This window comes from Typopeltis vanoorti, chromosome 14, assembly GCF_054136105.1.
Source record: "Typopeltis vanoorti isolate ZY-2024b chromosome 14, IOZ_Tvanoo_1.0, whole genome shotgun sequence".
NCBI lineage: Eukaryota > Metazoa > Arthropoda > Arachnida > Uropygi > Thelyphonidae > Typopeltis > Typopeltis vanoorti.
The window spans coordinates 97349274-97372045 of NC_143562.1; the positions used below are offsets into that span (position 1 = coordinate 97349274).

General features: G+C 34.8%; 1 protein-coding gene across 1 annotated transcript in view; it reads left to right on the plus strand.

Moving 5' to 3' along the window:
* The window catches only part of LOC150099792 (alpha-2-macroglobulin-P-like), a 524250-nt gene that overhangs the window by 353362 nt on the left and 148116 nt on the right, over positions 1 to 22772 (plus strand). Inside the window, exon 23 of the mRNA XM_090403491.1 lies at positions 6952 to 7128. Within this exon, the coding sequence (XP_090259617.1) occupies positions 6952 to 7128 (177 nt within the window). The remainder of the gene's footprint in view (positions 1 to 6951; positions 7129 to 22772) is intronic.

Genomic DNA, 22772 nt, shown 5'->3' on the forward strand with positions numbered 1-22772 from the left:
ACAAGATACTGTGTTTAGTGTCAATACTATGCTGCACCAGACTTTGGAGTTTTCACATATTCAATCTAGTATTGATGTTCATTAATTCTTTTTTCCACAGAATGGTCTATCTGCCCAAAATATGTCAAATTATATTCACAGGGGATCTGATAAACACCATCTAAAGATAGATGCGACAGTTTGTCTTGTAGATGGTAACAGCTCAGAAGTTTTATTGATAGGAAAATATGTGGGATTAAGGATACTTCTTCAAAAATAATACTTTGAATTATTCTTCAAAGATAAAGTGATAATACTTGTATTGGTAGAATGTCGAAGAAGTTTGGGAGATTCTCATTTTATGTAAACATCAGAAATAGTTTGAATATTATTTATTAATATTAATTTCTAGCACACAGCAAACGTTTTTAATTGGTAAACCAGCTGTTGTTTTATATAAATATATTCTCTCTTGTGTATATTCATCTCAGAAGGTATCCATTGGAGGAATGAAGTACAAAAACGCTTCAGAAAAATATTTGACCCAGTGAATGATAATGGTTTTTGAAGGATGAGGTACAATCATGGGTTATATCAACTCTGTAAAGAACATACAATAAGACAGGGCATGTTTTTCATACGGCAAATTATAGTGTTCTTAAGAAGACTATAAGTAGTAAAATTCTTGATAAAATACTAAGAGGAAAACCAAAAACAAAATGGATAGATAGCAACATCATCTTGCAATGTCCAAATTGGAGAAGTGAAGTCTAGGACAGAGTTGGAGGTAATGGATCCAGGTGGCAAAGGCTCGATTTGGGTGATAAAGCCATGGCAAGAAGAGAAGAAGATAATGTTTTGAGTTCCCATTTTCTAAAATACAGTAAAACCTCGATATAACGGACTAATTTGGGCGAGGGGATGTCCGTTAAATCTGAAAGTCTGTTATATAATAAAGTAGATTTTCCAAATGCATATGTTTAAAAAATTGACAAATTTACTTATGTAGAAACTTTTATGTAATTAAAATTAAGCACTCTATCTATGAAAAGTTTAATTTCACAGAAAAGTTTTCTATGTGTATTATTGCTTATAACCTCACCATGGTTTCGAGACTCTAAAAAACAAGTCTGTGATCTGATCTATATCGAAATAAATAAACAAACATTTTTTCAAAAATAAGCTTCAGTTATATTTAAATAAAAAATGTTCTTAAAAACAAAACAAAATTTAAATTTTATAAAAGTACAAAATATTTTTCCTATTTATTCGTCTTTGGATGATGATATCCGTTCTGGCATGAAGTTAATATTCAGTGTTGAGGTGCTTGGTGTAGGTAATCCTGCTTTGAAAAAACTATCAAGTTTTTTTTGAACTTTTGAATTCTGCTGTTTTTTTTATAATTAACTCCCTAAAATTACAAAAATGTGTGTAATAAAGCTGAATTTCATTATCTGATGAATTGTCAATAAATGTTATTATTAGATTGTCGAGATGCGATCTAATCACTGATAATTTAACATTTGGGAATGTTGTTTCTTCTTCCTCATTATCTCCACTCCCATCCTTCATCTTCCAAGGCCATAACCTCATCTGCTATTTCATTTTCAGTCATGATATGATATGATATCCAGGATCACGTTCATCTTCTTCTAACCACTGTAAAACATCTTCCTTGACTACTTGCTCCCCACCAATATTGTGTATTGTTCTGCAGTAATCACTAACCTCTAGCCCTTCTAAATCTAAGTCTGCATCTTCGTCATCAAGCAAATTCTTCCAACAATTCTTCAATGTTTGAACTTTCACTTCTTTCCATGCTGCCGCAAAATTAAAAATTGCAGATTTTAAACTGTAACTTTTTAAGTTTTGTAAGGTATGCAGACTTCTTGTATCTTCTTCATTATCTTCATCCTGAAATACAATCATTACTTCATCTAAAAACTTTTTTGGTGTGTATTCGTTTGGTTGCCAGAATTATCCCCTGATCCATGGGCTAGATAAGTGATGTTGTATTTTTTGGCAAAAACATCTGAATTTTCCATTTCCTGAACATAAAATATTTTCGGATGGATGAACAGGAACGTTGTCTAAAAGCAATAAAGATTTTGCATCTTCTGGTGGTATTCCAAGCTCTTCGACTTGAAATTTCCTAACTGCAGGTACAAATTCTTTAAAAAACCAGTCTTGAAAAATGTTTGAGTTGAACCATGCCTTTTTAGAGTTATAATATGAAACGGACAGATGATTCATTATATTTTTTAAAACTGTAGGTTTGTGAGATTTGCCAACAATTATGGGTCTCAGTTTATGCGATCCATCGGCATTAGTGCAAAGCAGCGCCGAGATCCTATCCTTGCTGATTTTTCTTCCGGGTGTCAATTTTTCATATTTTGAGGCTTGTGTGTTTTCTTGCACAGAATGCCAGAACAAACCAGTTTCGTCAGCATTATAAATCTGAGACTGTAATAGCATTTTGTTATTTATACGTTCTATTAATTTTTGCCTAAATGGTTCAATAGCTTTTGTTGGAGCACTTGAAGCATCACCGTAAATTCGTTTGTTCATAATTCCGTGCCTTTTGCGAATGTGCCAAAGCCATTCATAGCTTGCTTTGAATGGTGTGTTCACTTGATTTGCTAATTTAATTGTTGCAGATTTCAATTCAACTGTCCGAATTGGAACCCACAAGAAAGTTGCTGTGTGTACCACTTCAACAATGCTTCTTAAACTGAAGTTTCATGTGCCAATTTCATGTTTTTGGGGATTGGTGCTTTCACCTACATCACATATTATCACAAATTTTTTTATTTTGTCTTTGTTATGTTTAATTCTGATACAGTTTACTTTTTTATGCCATATTGCTCACATATACGAGACACAGACATTGTCGAATCCAACTTTTGTATGACTTCTAATTTTTGATTTAACTTTAAATTAACTCTCCGTTTGTCCATATTTTAAGGTTAGGGTTACAAAGATGTGTTTTATCATTCATACATATCTAATTTTAAGTTTATATTGAATAGGTCTATAAAATGCATACGCACATAAACCATTCACTGCAAGTAAACAAATGCACACTACTGGCCATGGCTTAGCGCATGTCGGAACATTGGCCAGCATGCATTAAAACTGCTGCAGAAAGTCACGCCATGCGACAAAAGAACCAATTACAGCCAATTGGTGTAATCGCTAATTTCCAATTGGTGTGATCACTATTTGCCAAAATTTGTTAAAAATAACAGGAAATTAATAAGAAAAAATAACCTTTAATTTAATTATAAGCAAAGCTTGGTTAAAAGCATTTTAAAATTAACAGGGTGTTAATTTTCACGTGACATATGAACCGGAAATTTGGTCCGTTAAATCCCAACTCAGTAAAATTGAGGGTTTACTGTATAGATATTCCCCAGGTGAAAAAGAGAGCACATAATAGGAATGTGTAAGTTATTAAAGGGGTTTTATAGAATTGACAACCAAAGATTTTTTTGATAACTGCAGGAAGTGAGAGAATAAGAGGTCATTACTGCTTAACACAGGAGAAGGATTAACACTACATTTATTGCTTGGAGAACAGTGAATGTGTGAAATGAGTTGCCAGAGAGTTGTGAATGTTTTGTAGTGAATTAGTTTAAAGAGAAATATGATATGTATTATGTGAATAATGACTAATATGAGTTTCACTTGATGAGTCTTTGATTACATGGAAATTCCTGAGAAAATAATAATAATAATGATAACAATGGACAAAGGTTTGGAATAGAGTAATCTTAAGGGAATGATAGCAAGAGATAATAATAGGTAAATCCTAGCAGGAAAAGAGTTTCCCTTCTAGGATTTACCTATTATGGTATGATAAAAAAAAACAAAAAAAAAACATTAAGTCGGTGTTAGCTTAATGGCATGCGGCTGGAACAAGCCAATTGGTATGAGAAGCAGAATTGGATTGACAAGATTGTAAAGTCCATGCGTGTGTATATGTGAAGGAAAAGTTAGCAATGAACACCAGAAGACTGGAAAAAAGTTATGTGAAGTGTTACATCCTGTTCTTGTTATTTCATAGAAATGGAAGGACTGGAGCATGGTGACAAACATGATGTCCAGAATCATCATGTACATCTGTTCATACTGATCTTTTATCCTGTATCCACTAAATCTTAATCCCATATAGCTTTAGGATGTAGTGGAAATGAAATATATGGAGTGTATATAGAACCTCATAAACCTGGCATATTGAAGCAGTTCTGAAGGTTAACTGTCAGTATGTAATTTTTTTTTTTTTTTTAGTATGCAATTAGTGGGTATATTAATAAAATCTATCCACTGTATATTGTTAAACTTGCAGTGTTAGATATTTTATGTGTATAATTTCTCTATACTTAGTATAAAATTAGTCTATGCAGATATTTGCAGAAATTTTTTATTACTGTATTACTTAAATTACTGTATTTTTCGTTAGATAACGTGCACCCACAACATTTTCATCACTCCTTTTGATGTATAGATAACACGCATGCACCAATTAGCAGTAGAGTTAGAAAGTACAGACAGAGGACGGGGGAATTCTTTAAAAGCACGTGTGTTGCTAGTAGCAGTGGTTGATTTTTTTAATTCAAAATTTTACAATTTTCGCATTATTGGGGAGCACTGTGACATTACTATGACTTTTTGTGTGACCCAATTGGATAAAGGTTGGATAAATTCCGAAGTTATGAAATTTTGGTTGGAGAATGTGTGGCGAAAGAGAAAAATGGCATTTTTCAACCCAAAATCTTTGTTACTGTTGGATTCGTGTAGGGCACGCACACACACATGCACGCACGCGCACGCGACAGCAGAAGTTAAAACAGTTGTAAGTAAGTATTCCAAATTGGCCGTCATTCCAGGTGGTTTAACAAAAAAACTCCAACCCCTTGATCTTGCAGTAAATAAACCATTCAAAGGCAATTTGCAGGCTAAGTGGGAAGACTGGATGATGAATGGCATCCATGAATATAACAAAACAGGACAGATGAAAAGAACATCGTCATATAAAGATATACAGGGTGTTCGGGATAAATTTGACATATTTATAATTAATTATATTTTTCCGTAAGTTACATGTATTAACACACACTTCTCTTCATTTAAAAGTTTGGACCCTTCTTCATTCATATACAAGATGTCAGAAAGGATGGATAGCTGGAACTCACCTGAATCATGGAAGAGAATAACTTGTATCATGATGATTCGTGCCCGCCATCAAAATAAGGATATTACGACTGCTGCCCAATGCTCCCTGAATACAGTAAAAACAATCAGGCATGAACTAGAGACTTGCAATGGTGACTACGAGGATGTAGCAAGAAGAAAGATCCCTAGCAGACGATCTGATTGCGTTCGTACAGCAGAATTCCTCGCAAATCTGCAGGAACAGGTGTTGAAGAACCCTGGCATTGGAATTCGGGCTTTGTTCGTGGCGTTGCTAACTGTAGTCAAGCCCTGGATAACAAGGGTAGCCAATGGTAGGCCGTATGTATGGCAGCAGGATTCGGCCCCTTGCCACACCTCTGGGAAAAGTCAAAAATGGTTGTCTGAAAATTTCTACGACTTCACCAGTCCAAATGTTTGGCCTCCAAACTCCCCAGACCTTAACCCCATGGATTATTTTGTATGGGGCGCAGTTGAAAAAGACACCAATCGCACTTCCAGTAATACAAAAGCCCAGTTAATGGATAAAATTAAAACAGTTTTTGCGGCCCTTCCCAGGGAGACTGTAGCATCAGCTTGTTCGAGGTTCCGAAGCAGAATTGAAGCTGTGATCGATGCTAATGGTGGTTATTTTGAGTAAATCTTGTTGATAGTATTGTAATTAACTCTGCCTGTAATGTTTTTTTGTCAATTCATTAAATTTAATAGATACAAAGAAGATTTTCTTTTTCCTTACGAAACTGTCAAATTTATCCCGAACACCCTGTAGTTACGTGGATTGTAGGTTGGAGTGCTGTAAGTGAAAACTGTGTTAGAAATGGTTTCATTAAAGCACAAGGGACTGCTGTGGTGTCTGGTGACAATGATTATGAAGCTGAAGAAATACCAAGTGAAATTTTTAACGCAATTGATTCTTTCAATATTGAGTCTGATGAAGAATTTTTTGGATTTGAATAGTGTAATGTTCAATAAATATTAAGTAATACTTTCTACCTTAGTTTAGTTATTACATTTGATTTATCTCTCATACCTTTCAAATGTATACCATGCATGTTCATTTTTAACGAATTTAGACTTTTTTGCACGATAGATAACGTGCGTTATCTATAGAAAAATACAGTAATTCAGTATAATTAATTTCAGTATAATTAATCTAAATTAATTATACTGAAATTTATTTTAAATCTTTTGAATTATCATATTATAATAAAACTGTTCTTCATGATACATACATAGAGGCTTGAAGAAATTGATGAATAATATTGTTGTTTAGTTTCTTTTCAGTTACAGAAATTAAAAATAGTTACTATTCACTCCATATCACCCCATTTAGCTCATGTGTATAACATTAAATATTAAGATATTATTGACAAGAGATTTAAGCAACTAATTTTCTAAATAATTAACTGAGTAATTATATTAATTATGAATAATTAACCAGCTTTGAAGTATGGGCCTTTTATTGATTAACTGAATGTTACTCTGACATGTTTCACTGTTCTTTATGGCTGATAGCATCTTTAGGGGGATATTTAACACAAACAAAAACAAAAAAACTCAAACATTTCCAACAGCCATTATATCTATAAATAACATTATAAACAGATGTAAAAACAGTGAAACATGTTGGAATAACATTCAGTTAATCAATAAAAGGTCTATAAGTCAAACCTGGTTAATCATTCATAGTTAAGCAATTCGTATTTATTTAGCAGTTCTTATTAGGAAATTATGGATGATTAAAAGTAAACTGAATATACTTTTTTTTTCCATATACAGGTGATTTAATGGGATCCAGTATTCATGGTATAGACAGATTAGTACAAATGCCAATAGGCTGTGGAGAGCAAAATATGATTCGTCTAGTTCCAAACATTGTAGTGATGGATTATCTGAATGCCACCGAACGTTTAAAACCATTTCTTAAACAGAAAGCCCTCAGAAACATTCAGGATGGTATGCATTAAAAGTGACCATTTTTTCATATTTAAATGAAGCTAATAATGCACAATGATTTCAATTTCATTATGTTAAGAATAGTAACACACACACATATTGATCTCAATTTTATTATATTCAGCAAGGTTAATAATGAAGGTAGACTAATATTTGTAGACTTTCCAACTGCTACTTTTTCCCAGCACATCAGGGTTCTTTCAAGTATGCCAAAGTTACATATATTTTACAAAAATATATGTAACTTAGCGAAGTTACATATATTTTTCAGTTACACATATTAAAAAAAAAAAAAAAAAACTATAATTTTCAACCTGAAAAAAAAATTATGTTTTGTCAAATAAATATAAACAAGTGTGGGAGAGAAGAGTTGCTTAGAGATCAAAAACTAATGACTGGGACAAAACAATCACATAACCTGTAAGGAATGCAGAAGAACTGACTGGAGTTTTCTGACCAAGTGTCCTATCCTTACTGTAAAATGTATTTGACAATAAATTATATCCTTGTTTAATCTTTTTTCCAAGTATAAGCAAACATAGTTTGCAATTTCAGATATCTTCACAACTAGGCTACTTGAATACAGAGGCTATTGCCCTCACATTAATATTACCCCATTAAGCAAACATATTCCAGACTGGTTTTGACCTTTATTTAGGTCTCATCAGTGAGAGCCAGTCCCATGAAGATACCTAGGAACAAATGAATGAATGAATGAGGGTACATCTGGTTTTGACATTTAGATGATCAAGTCATATTATGTGTTATTTTAAATTACACACAACATATTATGTATAACATAATTAGATGTCATGCTATATGGAGCATTGCCCAGTTAAACCAGAACCCCAGTCTACTTGGATTCACTGGTCAGGGAACCAGGGCAAACAGTAACAAGTCAGCTTCTGGAACAGCATCAAATCAACAAAACTGATGACAGCCTTCATTAGCATAAGATGTATCAATGGATAAAAAGCAGAGCAATTAGAGAAATGCCATGTTGCCATAATTGGTATTGCCACAATGACATGCAAGGACTTAAACTAAAGCAGTGAGATGCTTCTATTTGACAACTATAGAATTATATATTCAAGGAACGGTGACCAGGGAAGTATGGAACACAAAGATAAATAAATGGTAAGCAGTTTCACATAGAGTGATGTGGACAAATTTCGAATTGGGAAATTGAATAGTGAAGCTTATCTGTTCTTCTAGTACTAGAATTTTCTTGTAGGGAAGAAATAGAGCAATTTTATAAGTCATTAGAGAACACAGTGACAGAAAGAAAAGACAGGTTATCTTGGAGATTTAAATGACAGAGTAGGAAATTAAACATAAATTAATAATGTGTGTATGGTGATAATGGTATTATCACCATACTCACACAAAAAAGATATGCATAAATTCATATATTTAACACACACAATGACAAGCACCAGAAATAAGAAATCTTTTTGATAATGTTACTGTGGAGAGTGATATCTTCAGACTGATACAAGCATTAACAAGGATATGAAACAGGAGGGGGGGGGGATAACCATTCAGTTTTAAACAGGATAAAAATATGTATTGCAATGAACTGTTCATGAAAGGAAAGTTTTAAAATGATCACTTCAGGAGCTTTCAGATGTAAATTGCAAGCACATATATAAATACATCATCATCATGCATATCAAGGATTTAGGCCTAGCATGGCCTGTTCCGGCATTAGAAGTCATTGTTGAATCATTTAAGAGGACGTCTTGGTTTTCTTTTTCCTAATGGCTTGTACTTTAACGCTTGTTTTGGTAGTCTTTCTGTTTTCATTCTTTGAATGTGTTCCATCCATTTATGTTTATATTTTTTAATTTTTTCTATTACTGGTTCTTGGTTTAATTCTTTCATAATGAATTTCATAATGAATCTTCATTGGATGGAGATATTCAGTTGTTTGCAGATGATACAAAGTTGGGACGAACCATAAAGAGTAGTGAAGATGTTGTGGCCTTGCAAGAAGACTTGAATAAATTGAGTGATTGGGCAAGCAAATGGGGATGTGAGTTCAATGTTGCGAAATGTAAGGTTTTAAAATTTGAAAACAAAGATGGGATGCAGAATTTATGCTTGGTGAGAATATATTGTTGGAAGTAGAGGAAATAAGAGATCTGGGAGTGATAGTGGATAAGGATTTAAAATTTAGGGGACACATCGCCAAAATTGTGAAGACAACACAAAGACTTCTGGGAATGATGCGGAGGACACTGACGTGTAGAAGTAGGGAGATTCTTGTTCCATTGTATAATGTTTTGATTAGGCCACACATGGACTATTGTGCCCAGATTTGGTCACCTGGTTTTCAGAAGGATGAAGAGATGTTGGAAAGGGTCCAAAGGTGACTGACTAAGGTAGTTTCTGACCTCTGGAATGTCGAGTATGAGGAAAGATTGAAAAGATGTAATTTGCAGAGTCTAGTGGAGAGAAGGAAGAGAGGAGATATGATAGAGACCGACAAGTTGGTAAGGGGTTGTTATAGGATCAATGGTGGAGAAGTTCTACAGAGAATAGTGGGAGATCAGGGGAGAACCAGAGGTCATCCCTGGAAACTGTATAAAGAGGGTGTGAGTAGGGGAGTGAGAGGCAGGTTTTTTTCATGCAGAGTTGTGAGTGATTGGAATGCCTTACCTGAGAGTGTGGTGTCTGCAAGAAGTTTGAATGTGTTTAAGACACGGTATGATGAGATGTGTGTGAGATAAAAGGACCTCCTAGACAAGTCTTTGACTCCATGAGGTCTTGTTTAATAATAATAATAATTTCTTTGTTTCTTTTGTGATCAAATAGAGTATACTTTGCAGTTTTTCTCATTAACTTCATTTATGCTGTTATTAATCTTTGTTTGTCTTTTTGTTTTATTGTCCAGATTTTGCTTCCATACATTAAGACTGGTAGGGCTAATGTATTGTATACTTTTAGTCTGGTTTGTTTTTGAACTAGGTTTGGTTTAAATTATAGAGTTAATTACACCTGTTATTTTTAAATATTTTGCAATTTTTACATTTATATCTTTTTCATTTTCATATGTGATCATACATCCTAGGTAGTTAAACGAATTCACCTGTTCTAAGATCTTGTTATCTATTACTATTTTAGTTCTTGCTGGATCTTGTCCTTTAAAGGCCATAGTTTTTGATTTTTCTGTTGATATTATCATACCGTAATCTTTGGCTATCTCATTTAGATCTAAAATAACTTTCTGTAAGTTATCTTCAGAATTTGTAATTATTATTTGGTTGTCAGCAAAAAGGAGGGTGTTTAAGTTCACTGTAGGAGAAAGTTTATTACTCTGATGGAAATTTTTATTCCATTTTATTATTATTTCATTTAAATAAATATTAAAAAATGTTGTTGAGAGGGGACATCCCTGTCGGACCCCTTGGTTTATCTCTCTCGTATATGATAGCTCATGATTTAATCTTATTTGTATTTGATTATTTTCATACATACTTGTGATAGCTTTTAGGATATTATTTGGTATTTGTCTTTCTTTTAATATGTTAAATAATGTTTCTTTTAACTTTGTCAAATGCTTTTTCAAAGTCAATAAATGCATTATGTGTTTCTAAATTGTATTCTCTTCTTTTCTCTATTATTAATTTTAGGCAAAAGGCCAGGTCTGTACATGATCGTCCTTTTCTAAATCCATTCTGTATTTCTAAAATAAAGTTTTCGGAATATTTCATTAGTTTGCTATTTAAGATTCTGCTATATATTTTGTAACAGGAATTTAGTATACTGATACCGCTATAGTTTTTAGGGTCATCTCTATTATCTTTTTTAAAGATAGGAATCACAATTGCTTTTTTCCATTCTATTGGGGGGATACCAGTTGAATAAATTTTATTTAAAAATAATAAGAGTCTTTCTTTGAATCTTGTTCCTGCATATTTACAGGGTGTTCGGGATAAATTTGACATATTTATAATTAATTATATTTTTCCGTAAGTTACATGTATTAACACACACTTCTCTTCATTTAAAAGTTTGGACCCTTCTTCATTCATATACAAGATGTCAGAAAGGATGGATAGCTGGAACCCACCTGAATCATGGAAGAGAATAACTTGTATCATGATGATTCGTGCCCGCCATCAAAATAAGGATATTACGACTGCTGCCCAATGCTCCCTGAATACAGTAAAAACAATCAAGCATGAACTAGAGACTTGCAATGGTGACTACGAGGATGTAGCAAGAAGAAAGATCCCTAGCAGACGATCTGATTGCGTTCGTACAGCAGAATTCCTCGCAAATCTGCAGGAACAGGTGTTGAAGAACCCTGGCATTGGAATTCGGGCTTTGTTCGTGGAGTTGCTAACTGTAGTCAAGCCCTGGATAACAAGGGTAGCCAATGGTAGGCCGTATGTATGGCAGCAGGATTCGGCCCCTTGCCACACCTCTGGGAAAAGTCAAAAATGGTTGTCTGAAAATTTCTACGACTTCACCAGTCCAAATGTTTGGCCTCCAAACTCCCCAGACCTTAACCCCATGGATTATTTTGTATGGGGCGCAGTTGAAAAAGACACCAATCGCACTTCCAGTAATACAAAAGCCCAGTTAATGGATAAAATTAAAACAGTTTTTGCGGCCCTTCCCAGGGAGACTGTAGCATCAGCTTGTTCGAGGTTCCGAAGCAGAATTGAAGCTGTGATCGTTGCTAATGGTGGTTATTTTGAGTAAATCTTGTTGATAGTATTGTAATTAACTCTGCCTGTAATGTTTTTTTGTCAATTCATTAAATTTAATAGATACAAAGAAGATTTTCTTTTTCCTTACGAAACTGTCAAATTTATCCCGAACACCCTGTATATAGTTCTGAACCTAGCTTATCTTCTCCAGGTGATTTTCCATTTCTTGTTTCTTTCAGGCAGATTTCTAATTCTTCCTAAGTTATTTCCTTTTCATTTTCGTTAATTGTTTGCCAGTTGTCTTTTTTAAAATATTTGTCTGTCCACAATTCTGTGTAGTAATTTAGAAATTCTTCTAATTTCAATTTGGTGTTTAATTTTATGTTTTCTTTGGTGTCGGCATATAAGTGTTTCAAAATCTTATATACATTGGGTCTTATTTTATATAAATCATGTTCTAAATTAGAAACAAATTTGTTCCATGATTTTCTGTCTTTTTATGAGTTCTCTTTTAGCTATGGCTCTTATTCTTTTATATTCTATTTCATCTTCTAATCTTTTACTGCTTAATCATTTGTGATAGGCTTCTTTTTTCTTTTTGATTATTTCTTTGATTGTATCATCCCAGATTTTCAGTTTTTCATTTGCTGCTGCATTTAGTATCATTTTTATATTAAGCCATTCTATTTCTATTTCTTCATTTTGTTTTATTTTATCTAGATATCGGTTAATTCTTTGTTCATAATAGCCATTGTACATTTGTGTCATTCAATAGTCTAGTTTTATAATTGAGAGAGGACTTGAAAGTATTGTTACAGGTAGTGAAAGAAAAGAGTGACAGAGTTAGAATGGTGAGTCTGTTGCTGCAATATGACAGAGAGGAGTTTAGAAGGAGGGCCATAATTGCAAATGACATTATGCGTTGGTTATGCAGATGGTGTGGTGTGGAATTCGTGGACGTGTGGAATGAGTTTGATGGGCAAAAGGATTTATACAAGATGGATGGCCTGCATTTGAATGGATTTGGTGTGCAGAGACTGGAAAAAGTGTTGCTGAATGAAGTGAAAATGGATGTGCAGAACCAGGGAAACTAGAACTACCAAGGAGGGGATGGATATGCAGACATCAGTGAGACAGTTGAGTGTAAGAATGTATATAATGTACCCGAGCCAGTACTAAGGACCAAAAATGGGAATGGGATATTTAGAATAACGCATCAAGATTGGGGTGGGACAAAGGGATCACTGCATTTCATGTATACTAATGCCAGGAGTATTAGGAACAAGAAGGAAGAATTTTTGGCCTTGATTGGCTCTTCCTGGCCACAGGTTATTGGCATTAGTGAAACATGGCTGACGGAAGATGATATAGTTAATGGGATAGAATGTGTAGATTATAGTGTGTTTAGAAGGGACAGAGAGAATAAAATGGGGAGAGGGGTGTTATTGATGATAGCTGATGAACTGCAGCCAAGGAGAATTGAAGTTGTATCGCAGGATAGTGAAAGGAGCTCATTTGAGGCTATTTGGTGTGAGATTGAGACTGGCAGAATAAAATATACAGTTGGGTGCTGCTATAGACCAGGTGATGGAATAGACGATGGAGATAGTATGCATAAACAAATTGATGAAATGAGTAGAAGGAGGGTAATTATTATTGGGGATTTCAACTATGGTAACATTGATTGGAAGGAGGAGAGGACACATGTGAGGAAGGAAATGGATTATTAAGGGATAACTATCTGAGACAGCATGTAATTGAAAATACTAGGGGTGTGAGAGTGCTTGACCTGGTAATAATAGCATCTCAGAATTGATTGTAATGAATATGACCATGTTGCCACCTATTGGTGAGAGTGATCATAAGGTCTTGACCTGGGAGTTGGCTAAAGGTGTGGAATTTTCGATTAAGACAGAGTACATGTGGAATTACCGTGCTGGCAGGTATGACAAGCTTAGGAGATTGCTTGGATCAGTGCCATGGCATGTACAACTGCAAGGGCTGGATGTCGATAGAGCATGGGAAGTGGTCAAGGAGCATTTACAGGAGGTTATGGCTGATTGTATACCTAGGGTCCGAATAGTAAAACAAGTAGGGGTTAATGGATGAATAACACCATTAAGCTTGAGCTGCAAAAAAAGAAACAACTGTGGAGGGAATTTAAAGAAAGGGTTGACCTGCAGGCACACGAACGGTATAAAGTGCAGGCCAGAAGGGTAACGAGTGTGGTAAAAAAAGCAAAAGTGGATTATGAAAAGAAACTTGCAATGCAAGCTAAAGAGAATCCCAAACAGTTCTTTCAATATGCTGCAAGCAAGAAAAAAACTGTACACGGCAAAGTGATTTTAAGGAATGCCGATGGTAAGGCGGTCACTGAATCAGTTGATACAGTGGAATTACTGAGCGAGCACTTTGCCAAAGTATATCATCCAGGTGGTGACATTGAAAAAATAAAGGAACCATTAGTTTATACGGGAATTGTGGTGAATGAAGTGGAGGTGAATAGTCTATTACGGAACCTTAATGTGAATACATCTGTGGGATTAGATGGTATACTGGCACGGGTCTTGCGTGAAGCGGCTAAGGAATTATGAATGCCCTTGACCATGTTGTTTAATCTGAGTCTCGGGTCTGGTTTAGTCCCGAAGGTGTGGAAAGAGAGGAAAATAGTTTCACTGCACAAAGGAGGATCCAAGACGACGGTTGCAAATTACTGACCGATGAGCATATCAGGTGTCGTTGTCAAGGTCTTGGAGAAAGTAGTCAAGGGAAAAATACAGGAATGGATTGATGAAAATGAGATACTGACGGGGGACAGCATGGCTTTGTGAAGGGTAGATCATGCCTCAGTAACTTGCTCAAGTTTTATAACAAGGTGACGACTGAACTGGATAAGGGTAATGGGTTTACAGTGATACTGCTGGACCTGGCAAAGGCGTTTGACAGGATACCACATGGAATTCTAATCCATAAACTACAACATATGGGAATGGATATAGGGTTGGTGAGATGGATATATCAAAGAGTGGTTTATTCAGGAGTAGAGTCTAAAAGACGGCCTGTGACTAATGGTGTGCCGCAGGGTTCTATTGTTGGATCAATGCTGTTTAATTTGTTCATTAACGATATAGGGAAGGATCTAAGAGGAACAGTTCATTTGTTCGCTGATGATGCAAAGTTGGGTAGGGCGATAGTGAATGCAGTAGATGTCAAAATCTTGCAGGACGACTTGGATAGATTGGAGTTCTGGGATAAGTAGAATGGATGTCAATTTAATGTGACAAAATGTAAGGTTATGCATTTTGGGGTGAAAAGATTAGCAGCAGTATACCACATTGGTGGAACTGTACTCCAGTAGATTGATGAGGCCAGGGACTTGGGAGTGGTGGTGGTGAAGATTTTGGAAAAGTTTGTTAGGGGTTGCATTCAGAAATGGGTTGACAGAGAATCTCTACTTTGCAACAAACATCATAGGTTTACTAGTGGAAGGTCATGTTTTAGCAACTTGCTCACATTCTGTAATAATGTTACCCTCAGATAAGGAGAATGGATACACCATAATACTTTTGAATTTTTCTAAGGCTTTTGATAAATTGGAGAATATGATTCTAGTAGCAAGGCTTATATGTTGGTCATACATAACTAGTAATTAGTTTACGGAATTAACAACGCATATGGGATAGAGAATATGGGATTGGATTATAAATTATTGGCATGAATAAGAGGATAGCTGACTGACAGATATTAAAAAGTAGTGTATGGGGGGAGGTGAATCAGGCATGAATCTGCATGATTCAAGTTAACCAGTGGTGTGTCTCAAGAATCAGTCCTTGGTCCATTGTTATTCAGTCTGTAGATTAATGACATTGGGAAGGATTTCACATGTGCCATACAGCTATTTGCTGAAGATGCAAAGATAGGTAGGGTAATCAGGAGTGCTGCTGATATGAAGTACTTGCAGAATAATTTGAATAGGCTGGAATTATGGGCATGTGAAAATTGCTATCAGTTCAATGTTAATAAATGTAAAGCCATACACTTTAGTATGATTAGATATCCAATGTTGTATTATGGTGGGATTATGCTAGAAGAAACTGATCAGGCAAGAGATCTTGGTGTTTGTAGACAGGAGGGTAGACATGGAAGTTAGACAGGTTTGTAGACTTGGAGAGTAGACAGGAAGTGGAAGTTTAAAGATTATAAATACATTTGGTGTTGTACCACCTTACCCCAGTCCTGAAGATACTTTCAGGCGCAAACTTTGTTTGCTCACACTTGGATAAAGGATTAAACTAAATTTATTATACTCTAACCAAGCGAAAAATAAACTTATAACATCTTTCTCTAAATCCAGAGTAATTTATTAAAAAAGGGTGGCACACCATTTGGCAACTCCTATAGGTAGAGATGACCTGCTAAAGCTTCTGCCTGGTATCTCAACTTGGGCCTGGCTCCCACTGAAGAGACCTCAATAAAGGTCGAAACTAGTCTGGGTAGTGACCCTTCCCTTAATACATAACATTAGACATGTCCGCAAGGAGATGTGTTTTGCATTATAGGAGATACTGAGACAGGAGTGTTGGTAGCTTGCTCCACCTTTGCAACTAGTTGCCTGGTGTTGTACCACCTTACCCCAGTCCTGAAGATACTTTCAGGCGCAAACTTTGTTTGCTCACACTTGGATAAAGGATTAAACTAAATTTATTATATGATTATAAATACAACTCAGAGAATAACTGCAATGCTGAAATGAACCTTGACATGTAAAGCAAAGGAAGTTATTTTGCCTCTTTACAAAGCCTTGATAAGACTTCACTTAGACTACTGCATACAGATCTGGTCTCCTGGTTTCTGTGGTGATTCTGATACATTGGAGAAAGTGTCAAAAATTATTATTATTATTACGGGTATCTCCATGGAGTCAGTAGACTCATCGCGGGATACCCAAACTATCAAAACAATATCTGTCATATCTCTTCTTAAATTCATTTACAGATGAAGAGCTCGCAACTAAGTCAGGCAATGAATTCCACTCATTCCTCACCCTCCAGGCAAAAAACCTTGTTCTGACATCCTTGTTAACCACACTCTTCTTTAATTTCCAGGGATGACCTCTTGTTCTTCCATCACTATCACACAGCTGAAATATTTCCCCTGCATCAATCCTATAAAAACCTTTCAGTAATTTAAATGTTTCTATCATATCCCTGCTTCTCCGCCTATCAACCAACCTCTGCAATTCACAAGCTCTCAATATATCAATGTAGGATTTTTTACATCACTCACCAACTTGGTCACTCTTCTCTGAACTCTCTCAACAGCCTCATGTCCAAGGAATCCAGGTAATCAGACCTGAACACAGTATTCCAAATGTGGAAGTATCAAGGCTTTATAAAGAGGAATAATAACCTCTTTACCTCTGGATGTCAGTGTGTTCCTCAACAACCAAGTAATCCTATCATAGATGACACCTTAGCAATGTGTCCTCTGAACTTCATCTCCCTATCTACTAACACCCCTAAGTCCCTAGCCTCATCAATCTCTTGGAGTACTGTTCCATCAATGTAGTATACAGCTGGTAATCTTTTAATCAAAAAATGCATGACTTTACACTTTTGCATATTGAACTGATATCCATTATCTTTTGCCCATTCTACCAGCTTATTTAAATCATCCTGCAAACTTTCAACATCAGCCTGATTTTTTATTGTGCTACCCAACTTTGCATCATCAGCAAACAACTAAATATCTCCCTGTAAGCCATTTCCTATATCATTTATATACAAATTAAACAACAATGGCTCAAGCACAAGCCCCGAGTCACACCACTGGTCACCTGCCTCATTATGGACTCAGCTCCTCCATACACCTTCTGGCATCTCTCCCTGAGCCATTCTCCTATTCATATCACCAATTTAGTATCCATTCCCATCTGCTCGGATTTGCATAACAGTGTTCCATGGGGTATCCTGTCAAAAGCCTTAGCAAAATCCAGAAGTACCACTGCGTAGCCAATTCCTTTGTCCAACTCAGATGTCATTCTATTATGAAAAGTTAATAGATTGCTAAGGCAGGATATACCTTTAACAAAACCATGTTGGCCTCTATAGAGCAGGGTTTCTCAAACTTTTTCTACGACGGAACACTTCACAAATCCTGAAATGTTTACGGAACACCTTGCTTATTTTATAATGTATTAATTAATAATTAATTGGTAATTTAGCTTATTCAATTGTTAATTAATAATTGTTAATTAATAATGATTGCCAATTAATTAATAATTAATTAAACATCGATTAAACCATTATTAAATTAATTTGTGCTGTTCATTGTGATGTTCACAATGCTGATTTTCACTGTTCACTGTTCACAATGTTTGTGCTGTTCATTGTGATGTTCACAATGCTGATTTTCACTGTTCACAATGCTGATTTTCATTGTGATCCCATTCTGATCACCAAAAATGTATAGTATTATTATAAGTACTTACAAGTGAATGCAGACTTTTTCTCCTGTGTGCTGGTTTTGTAGGTTAGGTAAATATAAATAAAATAAATGAGTAAATCTAAGTGTTAAGAAAAAACAATAATTTATTGTGAAATGTTAATTAGTAAAAACAAAACACATAAAAATAGTAAAACGTATATTGCAAATTAAGTTCGTAATGACTCCGATGTTTTTGGGTCTTTGAATTACAAATTCGTTTGATATCAGGCACAATATTAGAAAGTTGAATTCTCATATTTGGTGTAGCATCGAATCTGTTCCTGGGCTTTGATTTGGTTGCAGCATAATATGAAAATCCTGCCTCACATAAATATGTCGTTGTAAAAGGAAGTAAAACAAGAATAGCTAGTTTTGACACGCTGGGTACTCGTGTGTTAAATTTGTCCAGAAATCATTTATTGGCAGTTCCTTGTATTTTTATTTTAAATCAGAGTCACTAATTAAGTCAATTAGATTTTTATAGTCACTTGCGCTGAATCCATTTACAGTGGCTTAGCTGTCACTGTAAATGGATTCAGAACCAAGGAATTATCCTCACTGATTTTGGCAAATATTGCAAAAGGTTTGATTGCAAGTCATGCAATTGTTCTAAAATTACGTTAGATACTTCTTCATTTACTTTAGAATTTATTTCAGTCAAAAATTCATGCAAGGTGGGAAAACAATCAAAATTATTCTGTTCAACTGTAGAAATCCAGAATTTCAACTTCCTATCAAAAGATGCAATTTTATCTCTTGTATTTAAAATTATAATATTCTTTCCTTGTAACGATAAGTTAATTTCATTGCACTTTGTAAAAATATCTGCCAGATATGCAAGACTCATCAACCATGAAGAATTTCTTAATAATTCAATAAAATTTTGTCCTAAATTATGTGACATCAAGAAGACCATTAACTGACTATGAAGTTCAAAAAGCCTCAATAATGCTTTTCCTCTGGATAGCCATCTCACTTCAGTATGTAAGAAAAGTGCGTTACACTACCCATTTCATTGCACAAAATTTTAAATAATCTGGATTGAAGTGGTCGAGATTTTACATAGTTGATCATTTTTACGGTTTCATCCAAAATAGTTTTTAAATATGTAGGAATTCTTTTTGTTACTACTGCTTGTCTATGCAAAACACAATGACTTTTGGTGGCTCTTTTAGCTACTTGCAGGATACGTGTTACAACTCCCTTCATCTTTCCTACAATTGCTTGAGCACCATCTGTACAAATATCAATACACTTCTCCCAACCGATTTCCTGTAATATAATTATTAATACAGTTCAATATATCTTCTCCGGTAGTTTTTTCTTGTAGTTATTCGCACATGAGTAAATCTTCTTCAATACTTTTATCAAATATGTAACGAACAAACACTAGTAATACAGTGAGTCCTGCGACATCTGTAGATTCATCCATTTGCAATGAATATTCACTGCAAAGTCTAAGTCAATGAATTAGCTCTTTTTCTATGTCAGCAGAAAGATCTTTGATGCGGCGTGAAACAATATCATTTGATAATTGTACTGCATCTATTTTTTTAGCAACCTGCTCGTTTAACATGCATGATACAATGTCTTTCACACAAGGCTTAATGAGCATCTCACCAATTGTATGAGCTTCACCATGAAGTGCAATGCAGTAACTCACGCGAAAAGACGCCTCTGTTGCATTTTCAGTTGAAGCAATTGTAGCCATTTGAAGTTTAGATTTTTCTAGTGAGTCACGTCATCTCTTAGAAAATGTATATCTTTTCCTTTGTAATCAGTGTGTTTCGTTTTGAAGTGCCTATAAAATTTAGCTGGAGCCAAAGAACTGTTTACTAGTATTTTATTACACAAAACATGAGGAGCAAGTGTATTGCCAATACACGTAAATCCATAATTTAAAATGGTACTTCCGTTTTGGTCTGTTCTAGATGACTCTTGTTCTTTAATATTAGCTTTTGAAGAAACCACAGTTTGCATTTCCATATCTTCTCCAATCATACGAGTAGATGTGTCAGCAGAAATACTTGCTCCTCCTTCTGTTAAAGTTCCTGTCTTAAACAAGAATCCATGGGTATTTTTTCAATAATATTCAAATTCCAATATTTGTCAGAGCTATAATAAAAACAAATAGAATTGTGTTGTAAAGGTAACTTTAGTATGGAAAAACAATGATTATAAATAAGAAATGTCGAATAATATAAAAGTAAATGAATAATGCAAAATAGTAAAAAAAGACTGCAACACACAAAAGTAAATATGAATTGTAACAATACTTGTTAGAAAAGTACTAAACCGTATCAAATAATGTAAAAGCAATTGTAATAAGAATGATTTGATAAAATGTTCAGTAACAAAAATTAAACAGTTCGAAATAAATCGGATATTAATTATAAAATTAGTTAAAAGAGTAAGAAGAATTCTTTTTCTAAAAGTCGCCTCGCCTACTCCCTATATACGGGAATAAAAAGGCGTTAGCTGATTTTTTTTTTTTTTCGAGGGCCCGGTCCCAAGAAATTTACTCGTAAATACCTTTCCAAATTTTTTTAAAGTTCATACATTAACATAAGTATTAATAATTAATTATGGAATAATCATAAAGAGTATTAGTATACTTATGTATATGGCGTGGCATGTTGACAAATATAAATTACATTTAAATTAGTTATCAATCACTGGACTAATGAAATGTTGTAGCATGTCATAGTTTCTTCAGGCAAACATCATTAAATTAATTTGTGCTGATTTTCATTGATATATCCCATTCTGATCACCAAATACATTTATAATATTATTATAAGTACTTACGAGTGAATGCAGACTTTTTCTCCTGTGTGCTGGTAGTTTTTCCCTCCTTTTGTACATCCTGGAGATCTTTGTAGGCTTAAGGTGGATGACTCACTATATGTTCCGTCACAAACACCTTCAATAAGAGATTTCTTAATACCAAAATTAAACAAAGCGCCTTGTCTCTTATTCATATTAATTTTAACTCTGTATTCCTGTTACTTTTAAAAAAATCACGGCACTCCGGTTTCAGAACAAGCACTTACATACTGCAATACGAACTTGTGAAGAAAGTATTCAGTAGTAATAGATTTAAGAACCGGATACAGACTACCTTGATCTTCAATTTCAGTGGAAAAATTTTCTTTTTACTTCCTTGCTGATTGGTCACTGATATTTGCAACGCAGATGTTATTTCGTTCAGTTTTGAGAACATGCCGCCCATTGTTGTAATCGACTTGCAGGCAATTTTTATGATTGGTCATAAACGGCAGTATTCTCTTTCCCGATTGTTGAAAGATTTCAATGTGTGAAAATTAACAATAATTCATGAATACTTCCATGTTTAAAAATATACTGCTTGGTCACTGACATTTGCAACACAGATGTCATTTCCTTCAGTTTTGAAAACAGAAGATATGACACCAATTGTTGTAATGGGCTTGCAGGCAATTTTTACGACCAGTCATAAACAGCGGTATTCCCTTTCCCCAATGTTGAAAGGTTTCGATGTGTGAAAATTAATGATACACAGATGTCATTAGGTGTTCTGGGTCTGAGCCTTTCGACATATTCACTAATATTATTCTCCTCAGAATATTTTTACTATAAAATATTTATTCATGAAAAATGCTTAGAAAACTAAAATGACAAATTTCATAACTTCTCGCGGAACACTATTCAAACTGTGTTCTGCGGAACACAGTTTGAGAAACCCTGCTATAGAGTATCATATCCTGATCCACCTATTCTTGAATTTTGTCTTTAACCAACTTTTCCAATACTTTTACCACTACTCCTGAGATGGTGATTGGTCTGTAATTAACTACCGAAGTTTTAGAGCCACCCTTATGCAAAGGAACCACTTTGCCTAACTTCCACTCCCTAGGGACCATACCAGAGTTCAAACTTAAATTAAATATCCAAGTAAGAGGGGTTGACAATTCATTTGCACATTCACGCAACACCCGAGCTGATATTCCATGTAAGTCTACAGCAGTGTTTGCATTTAAATTTTGCAATACATTAAATACCTCTGATCAGGCTGATGATATAAGGATTGTGGAGTACTGATTATGAAGACAGATTGAGAATTTGTAGCCTGCAGACACTAGCAAACAGGAGAAAGAGGGGTGATATGATTGAGACTTACAAACTTTTGAAAGGGTTATACAAATTTTCAGCAGTGATTGGAATGGATTGCATTTAGATGTTGTATGTGCAAGCAGCATCAGTGAATTCAAGAACAGGTATGACATCTGGTGCAAATAGTATGCCCTCCCTTGATGAGTGCCTGATCCCAGGAGGTCTCTCTTAATAATAATAATAATATTAACCATCATCATACAGTCCTGATCATTTTTGTTATCTGCCTCTGTACCCACGTTCAGGTTACTTCATCCCCTTCAAATCCCAGTGACTAGCTCTGAGCAGAAATCCAGTGTGGTTTAATCAAAGCTTTGTATATTGGGACCAACAACCTTTTATCTG